The sequence below is a fragment of the Cololabis saira genome, chromosome 2 (genome assembly GCF_033807715.1).
Source record: "Cololabis saira isolate AMF1-May2022 chromosome 2, fColSai1.1, whole genome shotgun sequence".
In the NCBI taxonomy this organism is placed as follows: domain Eukaryota; kingdom Metazoa; phylum Chordata; class Actinopteri; order Beloniformes; family Belonidae; genus Cololabis; species Cololabis saira.
In genome coordinates this window covers 25551465-25572650 of record NC_084588.1, presented here as the reverse complement: position 1 = coordinate 25572650, position 21186 = coordinate 25551465, and the positions used below count along the sequence as shown (strand labels likewise).

At 38.3% G+C, this 21186-nt stretch overlaps 1 protein-coding gene across 2 annotated transcripts in view; it reads left to right on the top strand.

Annotated features, from left to right (window-relative positions):
• The first annotated feature begins 14785 nt into the window (after positions 1–14785).
• Positions 14786–21186, top strand: part of rasa3 (RAS p21 protein activator 3) — a 50299-nt gene continuing 43898 nt past the window's right edge. For both annotated transcript variants that reach the window (XM_061741622.1, XM_061741621.1), the window contains exon 1: positions 14786–15024. In XM_061741622.1, the coding sequence (XP_061597606.1) occupies positions 14970–15024 (55 nt within the window). In that variant the 5' untranslated portion in view covers positions 14786–14969. The remainder of the gene's footprint in view (positions 15025–21186) is intronic.

Genomic DNA, 21186 nt, shown 5'->3' with positions numbered 1-21186 from the left:
TGCATTACAAAAAGTACAAATCTTCCAATTTAAATTAAAAACAGTTTATGTAACAAATCATTACACGGATAAACCTCGTTCATTATTTTGAAATGAACTTCGTTAGCCCTATAGGTGAAAGTTGAGAGGAGAGGTAACTAGTTCTTATCTTAACTAAAAACCTTGCGGTGTAATGTTAAAACATATGTTTCCTCTTCAATGGTGAAGAGAAACAAGTGTTTTTGTGTACACCAAGCTCATAAATTAAGTTTTATACACATCCCTTACCTTAACAGTAGTGATTAATATAAAGCAACGCACCATCTACCGATTTCTTGTGCTTAAAACAAAACATTTTTATGCATGACTACCTTGGTACCAGTTTCCTTTAAGATTTGTGTCCAAACCTCCAGATGAATTAAGCCTGCTAAGGCAGCGCTGCTCCAGCAGATGGCGCTGTAGGCCAGCGACTGTATCACCTACAGGAAGACCAGCTGAAACAAGTGACAAAACAATAACTACAAACATATATAAAACCATCAAAATTCATTATAAAAGATATAAATAAATAAATAAATAAACTCATAAATAACTTTTTAATGTTAAATATTAGAAATGAAATCACCAAGTTTCTAAAATCATCATATAATGACACAAAGCATCAAGGTTTAATCATTTCATTCAACTGTTTTTACAGTTCTTTCATTTTCAAACCTAATTACAGTGAGTGTCTTATAATCGTTAGTCATGAGAACAGTTTGAAATGGTTTCACACATCACCTTGTCATGATTTTCCTTTTTATCTTTCTCTTATTTCTCGTTCCTCCCATGTGGTTTTGTTTTGTAAATAATAGGATGAGCCTGGTCGGTGCTTTTCTTTATTTTTTCGACCAGATTTTGTGTCTACAGTTCCTTTTCTTGAAAGTGACGTAACAGAAATAAAGGCAGATAGAGAGAAGAGACATGCATCAAAGGGCCACAGACTGGAAGTCAAGACCCTAACCCGCCATGAGTGATGAAAGTTCATCAGAGCAGCAGCTTGGGGGAAGAAACTGTCTCTGAGTCTGGAGGTTTTGGCTACAGAGCTCTGTAGTTCCGTCCAGAGGGGAGGAGTTCAAACAGACTGTTCTGGGTGTGAGGGGTCTGCAGAGATGCTACCTGCCCGTTCAGATCCTGGATAGATGGGAAGTTAGTCGCAATTATTCAAGGTTCAAGGTTCAAGGTTCAAGGCTCACTTTATTGTCATTCCAAAAGTCCAAGTACAAGTGGAACAAAATGTTGTTGCCTCTTGGCTCAAAGCAAGCAATAAAAACAATTAAAACACAAAAAAACTCTAAACACTAAAAGATAAGGACACTAGGCTAAAAACTAAAATGCTGCGAATATCCTAATTCCTAAACATCCTAATTGTCCGTTGTGAAATTAGCATGTGATTTGCCAAATGTATTATTGACATTAAGAGTGTTAATATATGGCACTTGGGAAATAATAGACTATAATGTGTTGCTGAGAAAACGGCTCATGACAGAGATGCCTGGAGATCGCTTGTTGACGGCCTAGGCCCCAGAAGGGGTAGTAGGCGAATTTATTTTAATTTTTTTAATGTGTTGCTGGTATTTTTGTCTTTGCGAGATCGATGTTCTCCGTGTTGATATTGTGATAGCTTTTTTATATACACTTGGCCAATAATTTGTTAACACAAATATTTAATCAGCCAATCACATCGCAAAAACGAAATGCATTTAAGCATATAAACACTCACTGAAGTACAAACCAAGCATCAGAATAGGAAAGAAAGAGGATTTAAGTGTAGTGGTATGGTTGTTGGTGTCAGATGGGCTGATCTGAGTGTTTCAGGAATTGCTGATCTGCTGGGGTTTTCACTCACAACCATCTCTTGGGTGAACACAGAATAGTCAGAAAAAGAGAAAATATCCAGTGAGGGGCAGATGCCTGCATAAAAATGCTTCATTTATGTCAGAGTTTGAAGGACAATTGGCAGACTGGGTTGATATGAGATGAGATTTTATAGTCACTACCCAAAGTTAGTGACCATTGGCAAGGCTAGCTACATAGATTGACTGATGAACAGAGTAATTTGTATGTATTTATCCAAAATCTACACACAAATGTGTTCTCTTTAACTGTTTACCTTGGATGTCAGAATGATGTCAGATTCGAGTTGACCTCATTCCTGTTGCAAAGTAAGAAAATAAACCTTTCTGGATGTTGGACCAGCCATTGCTTCTGCAAGCCATTGTTAAGTATTACAAATTTGTAACGCTTAATGTGATATTGATCATATACACACAGTAAGACATACTTAGATACATACAAAAGCAGGTAGATATGTTTTTTTTTTGGGGGGGGGGGGTTGTATTTAAAACTTCAGACTTGAAATTCTGACATCTGAGAACTGGTGAAATGGAACATGAGTGTCACATTTTACATGGTAACTGGCTGGGATCAGAAAGACCACTACATTTCACCTAAACATTTATTTACTGCCTGCTAATGTTTGATGTTCACCAACAAAGGTGATTCACTGTACTGACTGATTACATGTCCTTTTAGGTGTGCCAGTACATGCAAATGAGAAGCTCCCTCTCTGCTCTGTGTGGATACATAGGGCAGATCATATTTTCTCCGTTAATCTTTAATCTTCTTTACCTGTTTGGACTTGCAAGATGTATATTCTTTTAGCTGTTTACCAAAATCTGTTCAAATTACAATTCAACAAATTTTGTGAGTAAAAGATCTGGGGTGCGGCATTTGGAAGCAGCTGCAAACCAAAAACGTCAGTTCAAAGGATCTCTTATCTCTTGATGCAAATGAAACTTGCCGTTTTTATGCAAAAAGGACAAAACAAATCAACCTGTGAACATTAGGAGGGACCATATCAACAGTTTAATGTATTCTGAGGATGAAAAAAACAAACACTCCTGTTGGCTTTCTCTGCATAGAGTTTATGATGACCAGGGAATGCAACATGACTCACCCCGGGGAATGAATCACAGCAGAATCCCACATGATGAAGAGAAACCCCTTCACAACATCCTGTCAAGTGAATAATGCTCTCCAGGAAGAATTGTCATTGCCCAAGTCTTCCACGGACAGAGGACTTTACAGGCACAAATAAACAATGTTCACCACAAAATCCAAACCTTTCATAAGTTGCAACAATAGAAAATACACATTGAATGTTGCAAAAACAATAAATAAATAAAAAGCCCTAAAGCAGATGACACTAACTTCTTTTGACAAACTAATGAGGGAAACAAAAATCAACAAAGAAAAAAACATAATTTGTCAAACATGAGAAAGTGGAAGCAGAAGTTTGCATGGCATCCAACCACTCTAGGAGGTGATGATTGTTTCTTGAGTATGTGAACAGAAAACAGCCGCATATATTCTGAAGTGGATTAAATGCTCACATGCAGCAAAGTTGATTAGGCGAACATGGACAATGCAACTGCTCCCCAAACGGACTTTGAACGCAACCTTTGAGTTCTTAAAGGGAAAGAAGAGGTATATTTACTGATGTATGGCTGCTTTATGTTTTATTATATATTCATTTACATTTGGTCCCCTGATAAAGAGCACCCTTTATAATAAAGAGATGTATTTCTTAAACCCTTTCAATTTTACTTTGAATACCTAAACATTAGATGTCACCTCACTTTATTATAGGTTGCTAAAAAAAAGAAAAAAAAAAGTGTGTTATCCAATTATTTTGAACCCTAATTGAATGTGCACACTGGGTGGTGCTGTAACACTGATGTAAAGTTTTTGCACTTGATCATTGCTTGTTGGGGTTGATGGTAAATACTGAAGCAATTCACAATGTAATTTGTGTTTTTTTTTCTTTTCTCTTGATGTCGTAATTTAAAGTAAAAGGATTTTGCACAAAGAGGACAACTGAGTTGAAATTGCTGTCATCTTTCAAACGGTTTAGCCAGATCAAGACTTTACGTGACCACCTGTTCTTTGAGGTTTGGAGTGCTTGTGGTTGGATCTGCTTGCACTGATCATAAACAGAATATTTCATAGTTAATGTATTGATTCTGCATTGTCGTTTCTCATGGTGTCAATGATTGTTTCTGTTGGTGCATGACTCTTATGGCCATTTAGTCATCCAGTATAGTATAAAAGTATATAAAAGGAACTCAACGTATGAACAGATTTGTGTGTGTCAAAAGCTTGTAAGTTGTGGAGCAGTTGAGGATAAACCAAAAGTGAATTGTCAATGAGGCCTGCAATTCCTTAACAAATTAAACAGTTAAAATAAAACTATAGAATTTTTTTTTTCTTTGTTTAAATCAATTTACAAAATTTTAAGTTAGCAAATAGAAGAAAAATCTAGTCAATATTTGGTGTGATTATTGTTTCCCTCCAAAAACAGCACCAAGTCTTTCAGGTAGAAGTCAGCAGGTCAGTTGTACCCTAAAGATAATTCATATGGTTTTACATTGGCTTCATGTTTGGGGTTATTGTCCTGAATACACTCAGAGCCAATCAAATGGTTGCCTGATGGTATAGCATGACGGATAAGCATCAGCCTGTATTTATCAGCATTGAGGGCACCATTAATCCTCACTAAATCCTCACCTCCATGTGCAGAAATGCAGCCCTAGATTTGCCCACAGACACTCAATATTGAACCTCTCTAGCTGGTGCTGCAACCATATTATTCCCATTTTAACCCATCAGTCTGTACCCGAGTTCCTATGTTTTACATTCTGTCTTTTTCCTGTGCTCAGTTATGCCAAAACAAATGATCCATGACGTGAAACTGTCTTCCGAAACTTCACCTTGGTTGCAAACATTTGCTGTTATCCACCCAGGTTTACGCCTTTTAAACAGTTGTTTCTGTTTCTCTTTATGACTGTTTCAACCTACACATGACACTGATGGAATGACTGCTTGTTTGGTATAACTGGTTATTCATACTGTACACCTGACTGTGATTTTAAAAAATCTTTGATTTTTTGAGTTCACCTTGAATTGAATTAGCTTGAACTTGGAAAGAGCCTTTTGTTGACTTTAATAGTGAATTGTGCTCCACATTTTGACAAAATGTTACATGAAAAGATCCTCATTTACTTTGGCAAATAGAAAGAAGTATGTGTTAGTGCTGTTTTAACTGAAATTAACCTACAGCATGGTGAATGTTTTAATTTTCCATGGATGCAATGTAGAGAATGGAATATGTTGGGAAAAATAAAATCAAAAACAGAAAATGGGGACAACATGAAGATTCTTCTCATATGAGCTGTGTTCACTATAAATACCAATGTAGCCAGAGATGTACATGAAAATATGACTGGCCCTCACAGCCCAGATTACATATATTGTGATTTGATTCATGCTCTGCTTAAAGAGGTTTTATTTGTTTTCTACATAATACAAGGATTACGTCTGCACATGTCAGTAGCCATCTGTTCAGTTTACTGTTCTGTGTTTTTTTGCCCATTCCATACATTTCTAATTTTGATACATATCTTTCCAGTTTGTCTCAAGTTGGTGGTTGCACTGATGAGAGAAAAAAAATGGGTGGGTTAGTTGTATGTGTACAGTTACTTTAAGTTTGCCAACGCCCTGAAAGAAAATTCTGATACCTTGCTTGTATCCAACCACAAACCAACCAACTTGAGTAAGCATCCTTTCACTAATCTGCCTCTAATCAGCATCTGCCTTCTCTTCCTCTTTCTGTCAGTGACTCTGCATTGCCACACATAGATCTATGCACACTCTTGCAAAATCATTGCTTGATGCTATATTCAAAATACATATTTAGGATAGTTTTGTATAAAATATCAGTGTAGGGGATTGTCTCTTCCTCTGTTTTGCATCATTAGCACACCCACTCTTGAAGCTGCATAAACACACACAAACATAGACAAACCGTCACTCACACAGCTGTGGTTTGCCACAGGGCGTAGCCACTTCTGCAGGACTGAAATAAAAGTCACAAATGTCTTTTAAAACTTTATCTTCCTCTGTAATGCTTTGCTGCTTTGGCTAGTGTGACACAAAATGGGCATCCCTTGACTCTCGCTGTAATCTTAACATGCTGATTTGACTGCCTCTACATTGATGACTGTAAATTACTGAGGAGAGTTTTCAGCTTATTTTATCTGTCTGTCAAATAGTCAATATATAGATAAACATGTATAATTAAAGGGCTCACTCTTTGTTTCACTTTCTGCATCACCATACAGAATGTGCCAACACGGGTTTATAATTTATGACCATTCCCACAAAGCTGGCATGCAACTTTTTATTCAACATCGGTTTGTCGTGAGATGTTATGCATACAACACTGTTAATACCATGGTTATTATCTATGAAAATAGCGACAGAGTTTTACAGCAGATAGTCAAACACACATAGGCCCTGCTGGTAAATGCGTCAGTGATATGAACCCATAAGGGTGCATTTACACTTCAGTCAGTGGTGGAAAAATCTTTTAGAACTTTTAGTCCAAGCTGATTACAAGTAAAATATTATGCATTCATAGGTAATATTTGTGCAATGTTAAATGAATAATAATCAAACTTTCTTATGTGACATATTAGCTCTTTTCAGATTAATAATATTGAAATCAATGAGTTATGTCTGAAATACTAAACTTCTGTTCTGCAACAGTAAAAGAAAACATAATACAGTAGAAGTACCAATATGAAAAACACTCCTCAGTAAAGCCACTGCTATGATCTGGGCTTTGTTGTTAAAAGTGCTGTTCCCTTGTCTGAGTTTTTTTCTTCTGTAAATTTAACCCCCCACCTCACTTTTTCTCCCTCAAATGGCCCGCCTGGCTCAAAGTGAACTTGATCTTTAGATTCACAAATAGCGTTTTAATGTTAAACAAATTAATACATCACCACAGGTAATCTAAAACTATTTTTACAACCCCTTGAACTGTCCAAAACAAGCATCTCCAACAGATTTTGGTCTAGGGCTCCCAGAAACCTAGACATGGCCCAGTCTGTCAGAACCACACATGATACATGATCCGCATGAAAAGTGAAGAAAAACAGTTGAGTGGTCTATTACCATAACTGCAGACTCATCAGCAATTGTGAAAACGTACTTTTATCAAGTGACTCACACCTTTCATTATTAGAATAAATTCTAGTGTCCACCTTTTCTGTAATTGCCATCCGCGGATACAGACAAAACTGAGCGTGCTTCATTCAGCAGTCGGAATATTTATTTAATGGACTTCAGCTCACATTACAACCACCATCTCGTCATCATGCAAAATCTGAGTCAATTACAATAGCTATCGTGTTTTGGAAGTGGGATCTGAGCAGAACAAGGAAGATTTGACCCCAATGTGTACCTCAACATTGACTTGGTGTTTTTTTGTTTTGTTTTGTTTTGTTTTGGGGCTTTTCTTTGGAGCAAAAATAATAGGAACAGTTGAGCAAGATGATAATCTGACGGAAGTCATAGGGTTTTTCGAGCGCTATGGATGTTCAATGTAGACTATGCACAGAGGAAACTCAGAAGACAGTACAGCGCAAATTCCTTTTTTTTCCATGGTTGTCTAGATGTTGTTTTTCCATCCTAACTGTGATAGGTGTTTCACATTGTCTTATGGCATTTAGAAATTGCATTCAGGGCTACACTCAAACATTTGAGACTGAAACCTTGGCAAAATCTCCTGGCAACGCCTCTGGTTGTGGTACAACCGGAAAACTTAATGAATGCCTGCAAACCTCAACTAAGGCAACGCTGTAGAAAAGAGTATGCCAAAAATCCCCCTACAACATGAACTAATTTTGGAAACTACTTCAGCTTATTTTAACTAAAGGTAGTTCTACAGGATATTAAATCATGGGATGGACTTAGTTTGTCATACATTACTTCAGTCTTTTGGCTTGGTTTTTGTTCAGTAAACAATGATACTCTGGTGAGTTTGATGTGTTGTAAATACGAGGATGTATTTCTCTAATTTTGATATATGGTAAAGACCAGAGTTGGTTTGTTTTTTTCAGATGACTGTGTTGAATAAAAGTAATAATATAGCCTGACAGTCTTTATTACTGTATTTTAGATGTCAAAAAGTTTCGTCTCAAATGCCTAAAAAGTTTCAAAGAGGAAGAGTTACTTAAATGAAGTGTTTAAAATGGAGCATAAATTGAATATTTGAATAACTTTTATTTGTTTATTATCGCCACTGTTATCTGAATCTGCAAAAGAACAAGAGTGAAGGCTTCACATCATGCAGCAAACTACAATTCAAACTACAATACAATTCGAACATCTTTACAATCTTATATGGTGTTCAGTCGGCTATAATGCATGGCAGAGTGTTTTCTGAGTGATGTTTGTGTACTTTCTCCTCATGACGTGGACAATAAGAGGGGAGCTGAGACACTCTGTTTAGCCTAATTAGATTTAGAGCTGTTCTAAAGGAGTCACAGTTAATCCCAACACACTGCACTACAGCTAAATGCTGTTCCCGGTAAAGAGACTGCCCGACTGTTCTTCAGTCCCACGTCTCTGCTGGGTTGGGCTGCAGGGTTTGGAGAGCATTCAAAACCAGAGTCAAGTTATTCTGAGTTATGTGCTAATCTCAGAAACATGGCCCAGTGGATTCAAATGTGGGCTGATGATGCGTTGATGATGCACCTTTTGACTGAATGGATCTCAAATCCTGTCCAGACATTCCTCCCACGGGGTAGAAGAGCACCTTGTCTATTCTTCCATCTGTTCATTTTGGCCCAAGACCAGTATCAACAGGAAAACAGTTACACCAATTCTTTCCAGGCTGATGCGGACGGGACAGATGGAAGCTGGTTTATAGACATACTTTACATTATTTCTTGCTCATATCGGCAAGACCCAGGGAGACAGAATTTTGAAGGTTTGCTACAACAACTGTCAAAGGAGGATCACTCCCTGGAGTTAATGCAAATTATGCACTTGTAACATCCTCTTGAGTAGAACCATTCAATTAAAATAAAGAAATAATATGTAATAATAATATTGTTATTAATAATAATAATGATATAAATGTAATAATATATGCATTTCAAAGTATAAAAATACAATTTGTTGCTCTCCATTGTTTAAGCACACTAATTATATTGAGATTGTTTGAGACACTACAGACATTTCAAACGCAACCCGAAATAAATGCTAATACGACAAAGCCATTCTGTCTTTATTACATTTTAGTAGTGAATTCCATTTGCAGTCAGAATTTCCGAGTTGCTACGTGTAAGTTTCAACTGGAATGCCCCCTGAAAAACTGGCTAAATCCTTTCTATCCGTCAGGGCTCATCCTCTTTACCCTAAGTTCCAGTTATTACGCTCTGGTTCATGTTTCAGATTCCCTTCTGTAAGAACCAACAGATTCAAACAGTCATTTGTTCCAAGTGAAGTTTCTCCAATAAACTCAGATAGGAACCAGAGTTAGTTGAAGTCGGTTTATGATGGTGTTGTTCTGGGGAGTTGGGGGTGCTGTTATGACCATAGCTCTGTAACTTGGTCGGTGCTCTAATAATTGACATTGAAAAGTAATAAAATGACCGTTCTTATTTTTGCACTAGTGGCCTTTATTCAAAATAGGTGGACAAGAAATGGGTATAGAGAGAGGAAGACAAGCAGGATAGAGCAACAGGCTCAGATTCAAACCTGCGCTGCCTTCGCAAGGGAAATAGCCTCTGTAGATGCCGCCCACTCAACCCACTGATCTATCCAGGGCCCTAAAATGACCATTTTACACAGGTGTAAAGGGTGATCAATGTCGTAGACATTAGTGTAGCAAATACGTCAGACCCCTCCCTCTCCATCCTTGTTTGGTCTCTTTGTTTGGTCATTCTTTTGTTTTTCTCCTTTTTTGATTACTTTCTTGAGTCAGTGGCCTCTGCCATGAGATCTACTGGAGCTCCGTGAGCTAGTTTGATTGTTGCTAATTTGTGGCATAGTATCATAAAATAATTTGCAGTTGTCCCACTGGGACAGGAATCCAAAGTTACACTGACTGGGTTTTGCAGAAAGCAGAGACAGGAGACTGCTACAGCTAGGCAATCCTTGAAAATCCATTAATCCATTATCAAACTTGCACATTCAGGGACATGGGGATCTGCTTGAACCTATCCCAACTCTCTTTGGACAAAAGCCAGGGGTACACCCTGGACAGGTCACCAGTGTCTCACAGGACCACAATTAGAATCCCTAATTAACCTGACATACATGTTTTTGGACTGAAGCCAAAGAAAAACCCATGCAAGCACAGGAGAACATGGAAACTCCACACAGACGATCTCCTGCCGCTAGTCAATTCAGGAGCCCTTTTTCTGATAGGCGTCAATCCACTGGGCTGCCCTTCAAATGAAATTGATATTTAACATGCACAAAGGTCCTTTGTGTAGCTATAGAGCTTCGTGCTACCCATTTCTCAACAACAGTAAATGCAGCATGATGGGAATTTAGGTGTAAATAAAGTTTGAAAAATTGTATAGTTCTACTCTTATCTGGAACTGAAATCTCACAGTAAACCTTCAAATCTGATTGACTTTTTTTTAGGCCTAGATTCACCCCTAAAAAGTGTCAGAGTTATGCGTGTCCGGAGGTTTTGTATTGGTACAGTTCAGTTTTTTCAAAAAAAAATTTTTTTTCTAATATAATGCCCTAGGCCGGATTATTCATATACTGAACCGGGCGAGCGCCCAGGGACACCAGCCAATGATCAAATGACTAACTGGACCATCCATACATCCATTATCTATACCCGCTATATCCTTTGCAGGGTCACGGGGGTCTGCTGGAGCCTATCCCAGCTCATTTTCAGACGAGAGGCAGGGGTTACACCCAGTCAATCAGAGGGCCACATATATACAAACAATCAGACACACTCACACCTGCGGGCAATTTAGAATCACCAATCAACCTACTACGCATGTTTTTGGACTCTGGGAGGAGGCCGGAGTACCTGGAGGGAACCCACGCAAGCACGGGGAGAACATGCAAACTCCACACAGAGAGACTCCCGCCTGGCCAGGGAGTTGAACCGGGAACCTTCTTGCTGTGAGGCAACAGTGCTAACCACCGTGCTGCACTAACCGGACCATATATGTCATATTTTCTTATTTTCCCTATATATTTGCTGGAAAAGGAGCAAACAGATACAGCAGTAACCAATGATATAATAAAAATACATGAAAATAATAATGATAAAATAAAATGAGTGTGCTGTTCCCTACCTTCACATCAGCTCATTCAGTAGGCCTGTTTGATTGTTTAGTCATATGCTGTAATAGTTTTGCATGTAGTCCTCAGACAGGCCATATATGATGGAAATGATGATAATTAACATGTGGTGTTACATTGGCATGTGAGTTGCATTCTGATTGGAGCATCAGTGTAGTTTGGCGTTTGTGGACTCATGTCTATCTGTGGTGTTACTCTCAGTTCACTTCACTTCACTTCACTTTATTCATTTGTCCCTTAAAGGGCGATCAGGTTTGCAGCAGATATAAACATTCAGCACACATTCATCATACAGCTACGTTCAGACATAAAAACATACATGATGCGAGCAGAGAAAAACTACATCAGATGCACCAAGCTCATAGTCCACAGAACACAAGGAGGGAGAAGCAATGAAAAGGGAGACTACCGATCAGCATAAATAGTTTTAAATACATTTCAACAACACATGGCAGCATGGGCCAGGTTCTAAACTACAGTGCCACAATTACCTCCTCTTCTCTGCAGCGTTCAAAGCCTTAATGGAGAGAGGCACAAAGGAAAATGTATAGCCTATCTATTTTTTGTCGCTGGCTAAACAGTTATGCGAAGGACAGAGGGAAGAAGGAAAGAAGAAGCTTAAATTCTTAGTAAGTTAGTTGGTTGCTTGTCTTACATTTATTTGTAGTATGAGTGTTGAGCATGTACTTCTTCAGAAATACGTTCATATAAATCTATGGTCTTTATAGTAGTAAATAGGGGTGCGACGATACGGGTAACTCACGATTCAATACTGTGGCAATATGTGGTCCACGATAACGATAATATCACGATACACGATATCTACGATATTCGATACATTGTAAGAAATTTCATCAACGATATATCACGATATATGTGACTGAAAAAGAAAAAATACCCATAAAAAGGAAAATGTCTGTAGTTATGCATTTATTCAATGCCAATACTTCATACAATGTACAAAGAAACTGCATTTATATAGTACCTCACTGCCTCCTGGGCTTGTAAATGTAAACACTGTACAGCTGAACAAATTGAAGTGCATGAACATTAATAACATGTTTTATATAAACCAGGACAGTGCACTGCTTTGTTTCTAATACTGAAAAGTCAGTAATCAACTTTATTTAGCATAGTACCTCACTGCCTCCTAGTCTTGTAAATGTAAACACTGTACAGATGGACAAATTGAAGTGCATGAACAATAGTGCGGTGACAACCGCGTAAATCCATTATGTGTGTTGTAATAAAATATTGATATTTGCCGTCAGTTTATTGATTATTTATTGCGACAGAGAGTGCAACAATATATTGCAATATATTGAATTTAAATAAAACCAAATTTGAATTTAAATAAAACCAAATTTATGATTTTTGGAAACCATAAAACACATTTAACAACTCAGGTAGGTTTAAGAATAGAAAGAGTTGATTTAGAAAGAGTATACGAGAACACCTTTTTGGGGATAATAATAGACCATAAATTCAGTTGGAAACCACAGGTAAGCCAAGTAAGATTAAAAAGTATCGGAGTATTGAGCAAAGTCAGACATTTTTTCAACCTTAGATCTATGAATACTCTATACTGCACGTTTATTCTACCTTACTTGACTTCACCTCACTTGGCTGTGTTGAAATCTGGGGTAATGCTTGCAAGACCACACTACAGACAGATTGCACAATACAGAAAAGAGCAATACGAATCGTGAAAAATGTTGGTTTTTATGATCACACCAATTTATTATTCATCAAGTCAAAAGCACTCAAATTCATGGACCTGGTAGATCAGAAAACAGCTTTGCTTATGTTTAAAGCCAGAAAAAATCTACTTCCTCCCAACATACAAACCATGTTCAGAGAGAGAGAGGGGGGTTATGCCCTCAGAGGCCAATTCAACTGGAAACAACCGATCTGGAATACAGTTGCAAAAAGTATGTGCATTTCTGTCTGTGGCGTGAGGTTATGGAATGCATTACCGGAAGAATTAAAATATAGCAAAAATGTGTTGAATTTAAAAAAAAGACATGATAAAGACATGATGATGGATAAGTACAGACTTGTTCCCGGGTAATGGAATGATGTCATAAAGAAAGGAAACAACAGGATGGGTACATTGATTATTATTTTGATAAACACTTAAGTAATCATTTTTTTTAACATATGTGTGTACAGATACTGTACATGTATGTAAGTGTAAGCATGTGTAGTGTACATATGTATGTGGATATGTAATGTGCTTGTATATATGTATGTACATGTATGGATATATGTGTAGGTACGTCATAAGCAGATAGGTATGCATGTATATGTGCATATGCTCTTTGTTGTTGTTAGTTATTATTCATTTGTGTTTATTTCATATAAGGAAATTGTCTCAAACATGTCAGACAAAAGAACATTTTGAAATGTAAGAAGGGGGGGCATTTACAAGCCGAGGCTTCAGCCTTGACCCTTTGGTCGTGACCTAAGTGTTCATGCTTGGTGGTGACCAATACATTTTTTTTCATTCATTCATTCAATATCCATTTTTTTCCCCACCACCAGGGGCGAAAATCCCGGGGGGGACAGGGGAGACAAGTCCCCCCCATTAGTAAAGCTGTCCCCCCCTAGAATAATTTGAGACAGAATTAATAATTTTGGAACAATGCAGTAGTATTTATTAGTGATGCACCAAAATGAAAATTTGTGGCCGAAACCAAAATCGAAAATAATAATAAACAGTAAAATCTCATTACACTTAAAACAGGACTCATCACTGGAAAAAAACAACAATTTTCACCTGTTTCAAGTAAATTTTCACTTGAAATAAGTAGAAAAATCTGCCAGTGGAACAAGATTTATCTTCTCATTACAAGCAAAAAAAATCTTGTTCCATTGGCAGATTTTCTACTTATTTTAAGTGAAAATCTACTTGAAACAGGTGAAAATTGTTGTTTTTTCCAGTGATGAGTCTTGTTTTAAGTGTAATGAGATTTTTTTTTAACTAAAAATGAGACATTTTAACTAGAAATAAGACAGATATTCTTGTTAAGATTTTGGGTTTTTGCAGTGTATTATGTCAGATGTGCTGTATTATTGCCACCTTCCACCTAATACCAATAATATAATAATAATATACCTAATACCTAATATTGTTTTGTATTGCTCTAAGAAAGGTCTTCTGCCTGTTTGCGAGATAGAGATGGAAATGTCAAAATGCTGTATTAAAGGAAGGCTAAAACTTGTATTCCTTGTCCCCCAGTGGATTTATTGTCTAAAATTTTACTGTTTATTGTCCCCCCCAACTATGAAACAGGATTTTCGCCCCTGCCCACCACTAATAGTAAATGTCAATTTTTTACCGTAAAGTGTGGGAGGATGGGTGCACTTCAAGTGTGGTCACCCTGGGGCAACTGCCCTAGGTCTGAATGCCAACTGGATCCCGTACCGGTGACACCCTGCACTTCCCCTGCACCGCCGCTGTCGGGCACTGATGGCCCTGGTTCAGCCCCCCCCCACCCGGCGTGGGCGTCGTGGTGTGGAGCCACTCCTCCTCCTCCTCCTCCTCCTCCTCCTCCTCCACTGCAGGCTCCAGCAGCTGAATAGAGCAGAGCTCGGCCAGCAGCAGCAGCACTAGTCCTCGGCAGCAGTAGGATCTCCGTCCTGGAAGCATAGATGTGCTTTAAAACCCCTGGAATATCCGCGCGCTGGAGAGGCCAGAACCGACCGCCGCGGAGCGCAGCCTTTAACCACTCTGCATAAGGGAAAAGAGCCACAGTGGAGCCATGGCGGTGGAAGAGGAAGGTCTTCGGGTTTTTCAGAGCGTTAAAATAAAAATAGGTAAGAAAAAAAACAAACAAAAAAAAAATCCCTCCCCCCAGTGTGAGCGCCTCGGTGGATGCGTTCAGACTGAAGACAGGACAGACCCAAATCTGGCTTGTTCTGCCTTGGTATTGAAATTCAGACCACACACTTCCCTCTCAGCGCACCGATTGAGACCACAAATGACAAAAGTGAAAAAGTACGAGGGGGAAAAAAAAAAAAAATGTAGGGATTGAAAGCCGTGTGGGACATTGTGGGAATTTGGCAGCTGGCATTTGGATCCAGATCATGTGCGTTAAAAACTTGAACCAATCTGAACAGACTGCTAAGACAAAAAAAAAAAAAAAAAGTCCACAGCTGCAAATGTTCACATGTGTTTTCTGGACATTTTCGGTCACACAAACCTTTATAACCCTTTAATTGCAGCCAGCCATTCATGTAATAGCATCCCCCCTCCTCCTTTTTCTCTGCGCTCCTTCCTCCTTGAAGCATTCATGCTTGTCTAGCTATTGATTGTTAACCCAGATTTCTATATTTAGATAAGGCTGGTCTCTGGTGGGCACCCCTGATTTGTAAAGAGGCATGTGGTGCATGCATTTCTTATGAATGGAGGCACTAGGGGGGTGATGGTAGTTTATAAACGAGCCTTTGGTGGAGATGACAGTTCTGTGGTTATGTTTGTTCAAGATATCAGCTTACTCAGTAGTCTGGATCACGCAAAACTGTTGTACTTACTTAACTGTAACAAACTGTATACATCTAATGAATGCCACACATAACAATAACTGTAGCATTAGGTGCAGATATGATGTTTGCATTTTTGATCCTTTCTAAATTGTGTTACTGATAAATAGTTCATTTGGTTCACAAAGAGCAAACACACTCTTGTACAGCTCTTCATGGTACATTAGATTTGTCCTTTTTTTTACTCCATACTGATATGAAACAAAATAAAGTTGCGAATTGTCACATTTAAACATCTTGAATCAGATACTTTTCAGTTGAAAAAGTTTCAATTATTAATAAGTTCAAATAATTATTTCTGACATCATATTAATAGGTTTGCCCTTTTAATATAAATCTGTTTAAAACAGACAATCATTTCCTGTGTGTGCGCTAAATGTTATCTTGGGTCAGTATGAGACTGAATGACATCTGGCACCCAGTTCATCCTGTCTGTGCTGTCTTATTTGTTTTGACTCCAAACAAGAGACAGCAGGGATGAAAAGTGAAAAAAAAAATAGACAACAAACAGCCATGGAGGTTGTGGGGTTTGTGTGGTGATGCCAGCCAGTATTGGACAGTAACGCTCTGCCCCCCTCGTTTCATTCATGCTAATATTTTAAAGTCATTACACGTAGAGCAACCTGGAATTAAGCTGGAGGGAGAGCTGAGAGCTTATCAAATATTCAACCGCAATGAGATAATATGCACCGGGAATGGTTGTTATACTCAAATCACAAGAGCGTCATTAGCTTCCTGCTCTTTCTGAATGAATGTTCAGTCAGGCACCTTTGAATTCCTGTGAATGGAAGGACTCAGTGACTCAAGGGCCTTTTCACCACAGAACAGTCACTCTGGCTGCAAATCTGTTTTCGAATCATGTCAGAAAAGTGCGATGTTGCAGAACACTTCAGTAGGGAAAAAATAAATGAGGAAAGTCGAATATTGTGTCTGAATGTCCACTTTTTAGAGTCATCATGACAAATTCTAACCTAAAGTTTTAATTGGTCAAAAATCAGTGTAAATACTTGGAGTTATTGTATGCTAGTATTAATAATACTATTAATATTAATTGCATTCTTATTAAACATTGAATTGAATGAATACCTGTTGTTGCATTAATGCTTAGTAGGATTAGTCTGTTATGTAGTGTCAATGAGTGTTTACAGAAGGCATACTACAAAGATGCATGTCTTTGCTCAGTTTAACCACCATTTTTTAATATATTTTCATATTATAGCTAAAATAGAGACTAACTCTCACTAATCCTAACCTGTTTTATTTAATTTTGGGACTTCTCAAATTGATTTGCATTGTATTGTACCCTTGCAATACGGTTGAAATAACACTGACCATATTTTCTAACTAAAAAGAAAGAAAGAAATAGATATAAAAATAGATATATTCTTTCATACAAATAAATTTCAGCTAGCTTGCAACCTTCCACCTTGAAGTTCCAGTATGATATCCATTTCTTAGACGTTACAGAGTAGATGTCTAAATGTAAATGCTGGTTTTTCTTTTTACATAAATTGAGCGTTCTTTTTGTTCTTTTTTACTTACTAACATCCATGAGGCACATTTATGTTGTCATCACTCCCAAGGCCTCAGCTTTCTGTAATGTCTTACAGTGATGACGGCGGAGTTTACACATTGAGGTGTTACCAGGCAACAGTCATTCATGTTGTAAGTTTGATCCCGCGGTGTTCTGCTCCCAGTAATGTCTATGAAGTGCTTGCATCACGTTGTTTTCATCAAAGTCTTGTCCTTTGGCATGAGACTGCGGTTGGCTGATGACTCAGAGCTGAAAATCCGCTGTACATGCGGGGACGAGAGAGAGGACTTATTATTGTTGCGGGCTGCCAGGTGATGACTCTTCTTAGTTTCCTGGAGGAACACATGAATGTCGGAAACTGAACGGGGCTACTGGGCCCGTGTCCGTGCTGTCTGGCGAACACAGGAAACAGGAAACTAACCCTCAATTCACTTCCTGATTGGCTGGAATAGACTACAAAAGAATTGTGTTTTTTCCTGCACGGCAACAAGCTAATACAAAGCAGATGTAGTGAGACGCAGAGCGGGGGACAGAGGTGGTGTCTCACATTCAGGAGCAGACTGTGCTTCATCTGTCAGCGACTCAGCACTTGGAAAGATGGGAATTCTCAGTGGCACAGCTGGAGTAGGGACTAATTAACAACAACATATGTGCATTTGGCCTCTCTACTGCTGTGCAAAACATCCTTTGACAAACACTACAACACATTAAACAATATCGTGTCATACATCACTGAGCATCACTTTAAGGAGATCTTTAGAATTCAAAGGTACCCTGCAGAGTTTTTGTACAATGGTAGCACAATGAGAGAGAGTACTAGAAACCCTAGAAACTCAAAAATGTACCAACAGATTCAGTGACAAAGTAAGCATTTCCCAAATTAATTTATTCCGCTACAAACATTTGCAAATATTTCATGCACTGGGGGTACTTTCGTTTATTGATGCATCACCACACAGTGTATAAAAAAAGGTGAATATTGCTCAACCAGAGGACCGGACTGCTTCTGCTGTTGCATAATTAAACAGCCAACGAGCAAGAGGATGCTTTGCCCCCAGCCAAAGGGTGCGAGCCGATCAGCAGCTTTGCTCCAGAAATCTTCAAATCCAACTCCTAGCTAGATATGGTCTGTTAGTGCAGTGCAAGCCATATATTTAAAATGAGAGTGATTATGCTCTTTTAGCTTTTTATTTACCGCTGTTAAATTCACCGAAAATGCTAAGCACTGATTATAAGGGACAACAGCTAGTCATTCACGCAGTGCCCTAAGGGTGCCCCTAGTGGTCAGTGAGTGAAATGCATGTTTTGGCATGTTCTAGATCGTTTTTAGACTAGCAGGCCAGATGTTGCATCTTGTGCTTAACTGACATGATGTTCAATAAATTAATCAGAATTTGGAGAACATTTCCATCAGTAAACATCTTATACACATTATATTATGCATTAAAAACAGCTTTAACAGGATGTGTCAAGTGTTATGCAGTCAGACAACAGAAATGAACCATGATTCCTCCCATTAGCAAAGTTTTTGCTCTTGGCCACTTTTAGGGCACATCAACTGCTGTAATCCAATGTTTTGGATATCATCAAGTAAAAAAACTGTAGGTGCAACTTTGTAAGCTGTTTCCTATTTATACATCTAACATAGGAAGTAAAGGGGTCACTTTACCTAACTCATAAATGTCTTAACTTTAAGCAAAATACAGCAAATGCTCTTTATTCACGCACTCCCATCTTCCTAGAATCAGTGGATTTTAATATATATATATGTATGTATGTGTGTATGTATATATATATATATATATATATATATATATATATATATATATATATATATATATATATATATATATATATATATATATATATGTGTGTGTGTATGTATATATATATATATAGTGTATGCAGAGTTGCACCAGGAAAGGCATCCGGCATAAAAATTGGGCCAAATCGATGAGCTGATTATGAGCCGCGGCGGCGACTCCTCTGCTCAGAGGGATTAAGCGAAACGGTTGATGATGATGATTTCCCTCCAGTGCTAGTTTTCAGTTACTGTTATTTGGTCTGAACTGAAACACTCTGGGAAATTAAATTAAAATAAAAAAAATACAAAACAGAAGTATGAAAAGATTCATAAAAATTAAAATACCTGCGTGACGGTGCTGCATTGTTTGGGAAACCTTAGGTTACCCTCTGTTTGTTTCTGTGTAATTATAACTGGATGTAATACTACCAAATATCCCATAAAGCTTCTTAATTACATGTTTTTCTGTTGTCAGAAAGAGAGCAAATGTGCTAAAAGTGACTGAAACGAGACTCATCTGTCTTGTGAAATGGGTCTAGTTAGCTCTCCGTTTCAGAGCCATTTCCACCGGTACAGAACGTACCCAACCAATCCCAACAGGGCAGGCTTAAGGCAGTGACTCACACAGGACCATTCAAGAGCCACCAATCAAAACAACTTCAGAATTGCAACAGTGGAGTTTTTTTTCTGCAAAATTCACAACAATCATTCACTGCCGCTACGACATCTTTGCACCACATTTTGGATGTCTAGTCGGGTTTTCACTCAACCTGCCTCTAAAGCTTCATTGCTCTTATTGGCTTTATGCCTGTCCAATGGCGTCCAGACGCAGTTTCTTCTGCATCAGCTGGTACTGTTTCGAGCCAATCGAAGTTGAATCTTGAGGAACTAGATTTTGAGAAAAGATTTGGATGGCTGGCCAGGATATGGGTAATTAGCTTTGTATTATCAGTCACTATTTTCACCCCGCTGCATGGCACTGCTAAAATCTAAATTTTATGACTGTGATGTCAGCTTTCGTCATAAATACCATACACACAAGTATTGCAGCTCATGTCATTGTGGTTTATTTGTAAAATATGAAAAATTATGACTCCGGGAAGTGGTTAAAGTTATCCTCCTCTGTTAATATACAAGGCTCACGTAAGTATGAGAGAAAATTACATTAAGTACTTTAGAAAGGGTGTATTATGCCCTCTTTTGTAAAATGTTCGGTGTCAATGCGCACCAGCTGTTAGCACAAAACAGAAAAGGTTGTGGGTTTTGAAACTGAAACAGTTATCTGTGAAGTTTTGAAAGGAGACTGTGCCTTTGTTATGAGTGATCATGTTCAGGCTGTACAGTCACTTTGATCCATTGCTTATGTCAAAAGTTTGATTGTGGCAGCTGTTAAGTTTCTTGGAAAAACAAAAGCATTCTCAGTCATCAAAGGAAGTGTATTTTGTGCTTGAGATGACGGCCCCAGATCATGGATGGAACGATGACAGGACCAACATTGCTTGTTTCTCATGCCATTTGCAAATAATTAGGTTGTCCTATTTAGTCCCAAATGGGTTGAGATTTTAGGTGATGTGGACAAGAAAAAATCATCAGGTTGGCGCTGTGAGGTATCAGTTATTCTCATAAGCTGATAAACTGTTTTATAGGCTTTACAGTGTTAGTTCAGTACTATGTTGTTACTATTTAGTGATGCTGTAACAATACAAATGTAATCTTAGATCTAGTGGAAATAGCGTTTGACACTGACTGGTTTACATGTTGAGTGAAGGATCTCGAGTGTTGGAGGTCCAGGAAACAAGAGTGGTTGGTTGAGTTCAGGTGGTTCAGGCTGGAAAGCTCATTGCTACCCATCCTCCCTCTGATAGCTGGTGAACAGGGGTTCCCAAATTTCCTCCCATCCAGAATGAATAGGAGACTTATGCCCCTTCCAGACAATGGCTGCTTCATATTGGTGCAAAGGAACCGCAGCTATTCCCCATTACTAGGCTACCACTGTGGCTCAGTGACACAACCTCCGCCTTTTCACACTACCCCTTCAAGCCGGGACTGAAATTAATTTGTTATGCATCAGGATTCAGCATTAACCTCATGGGAAACA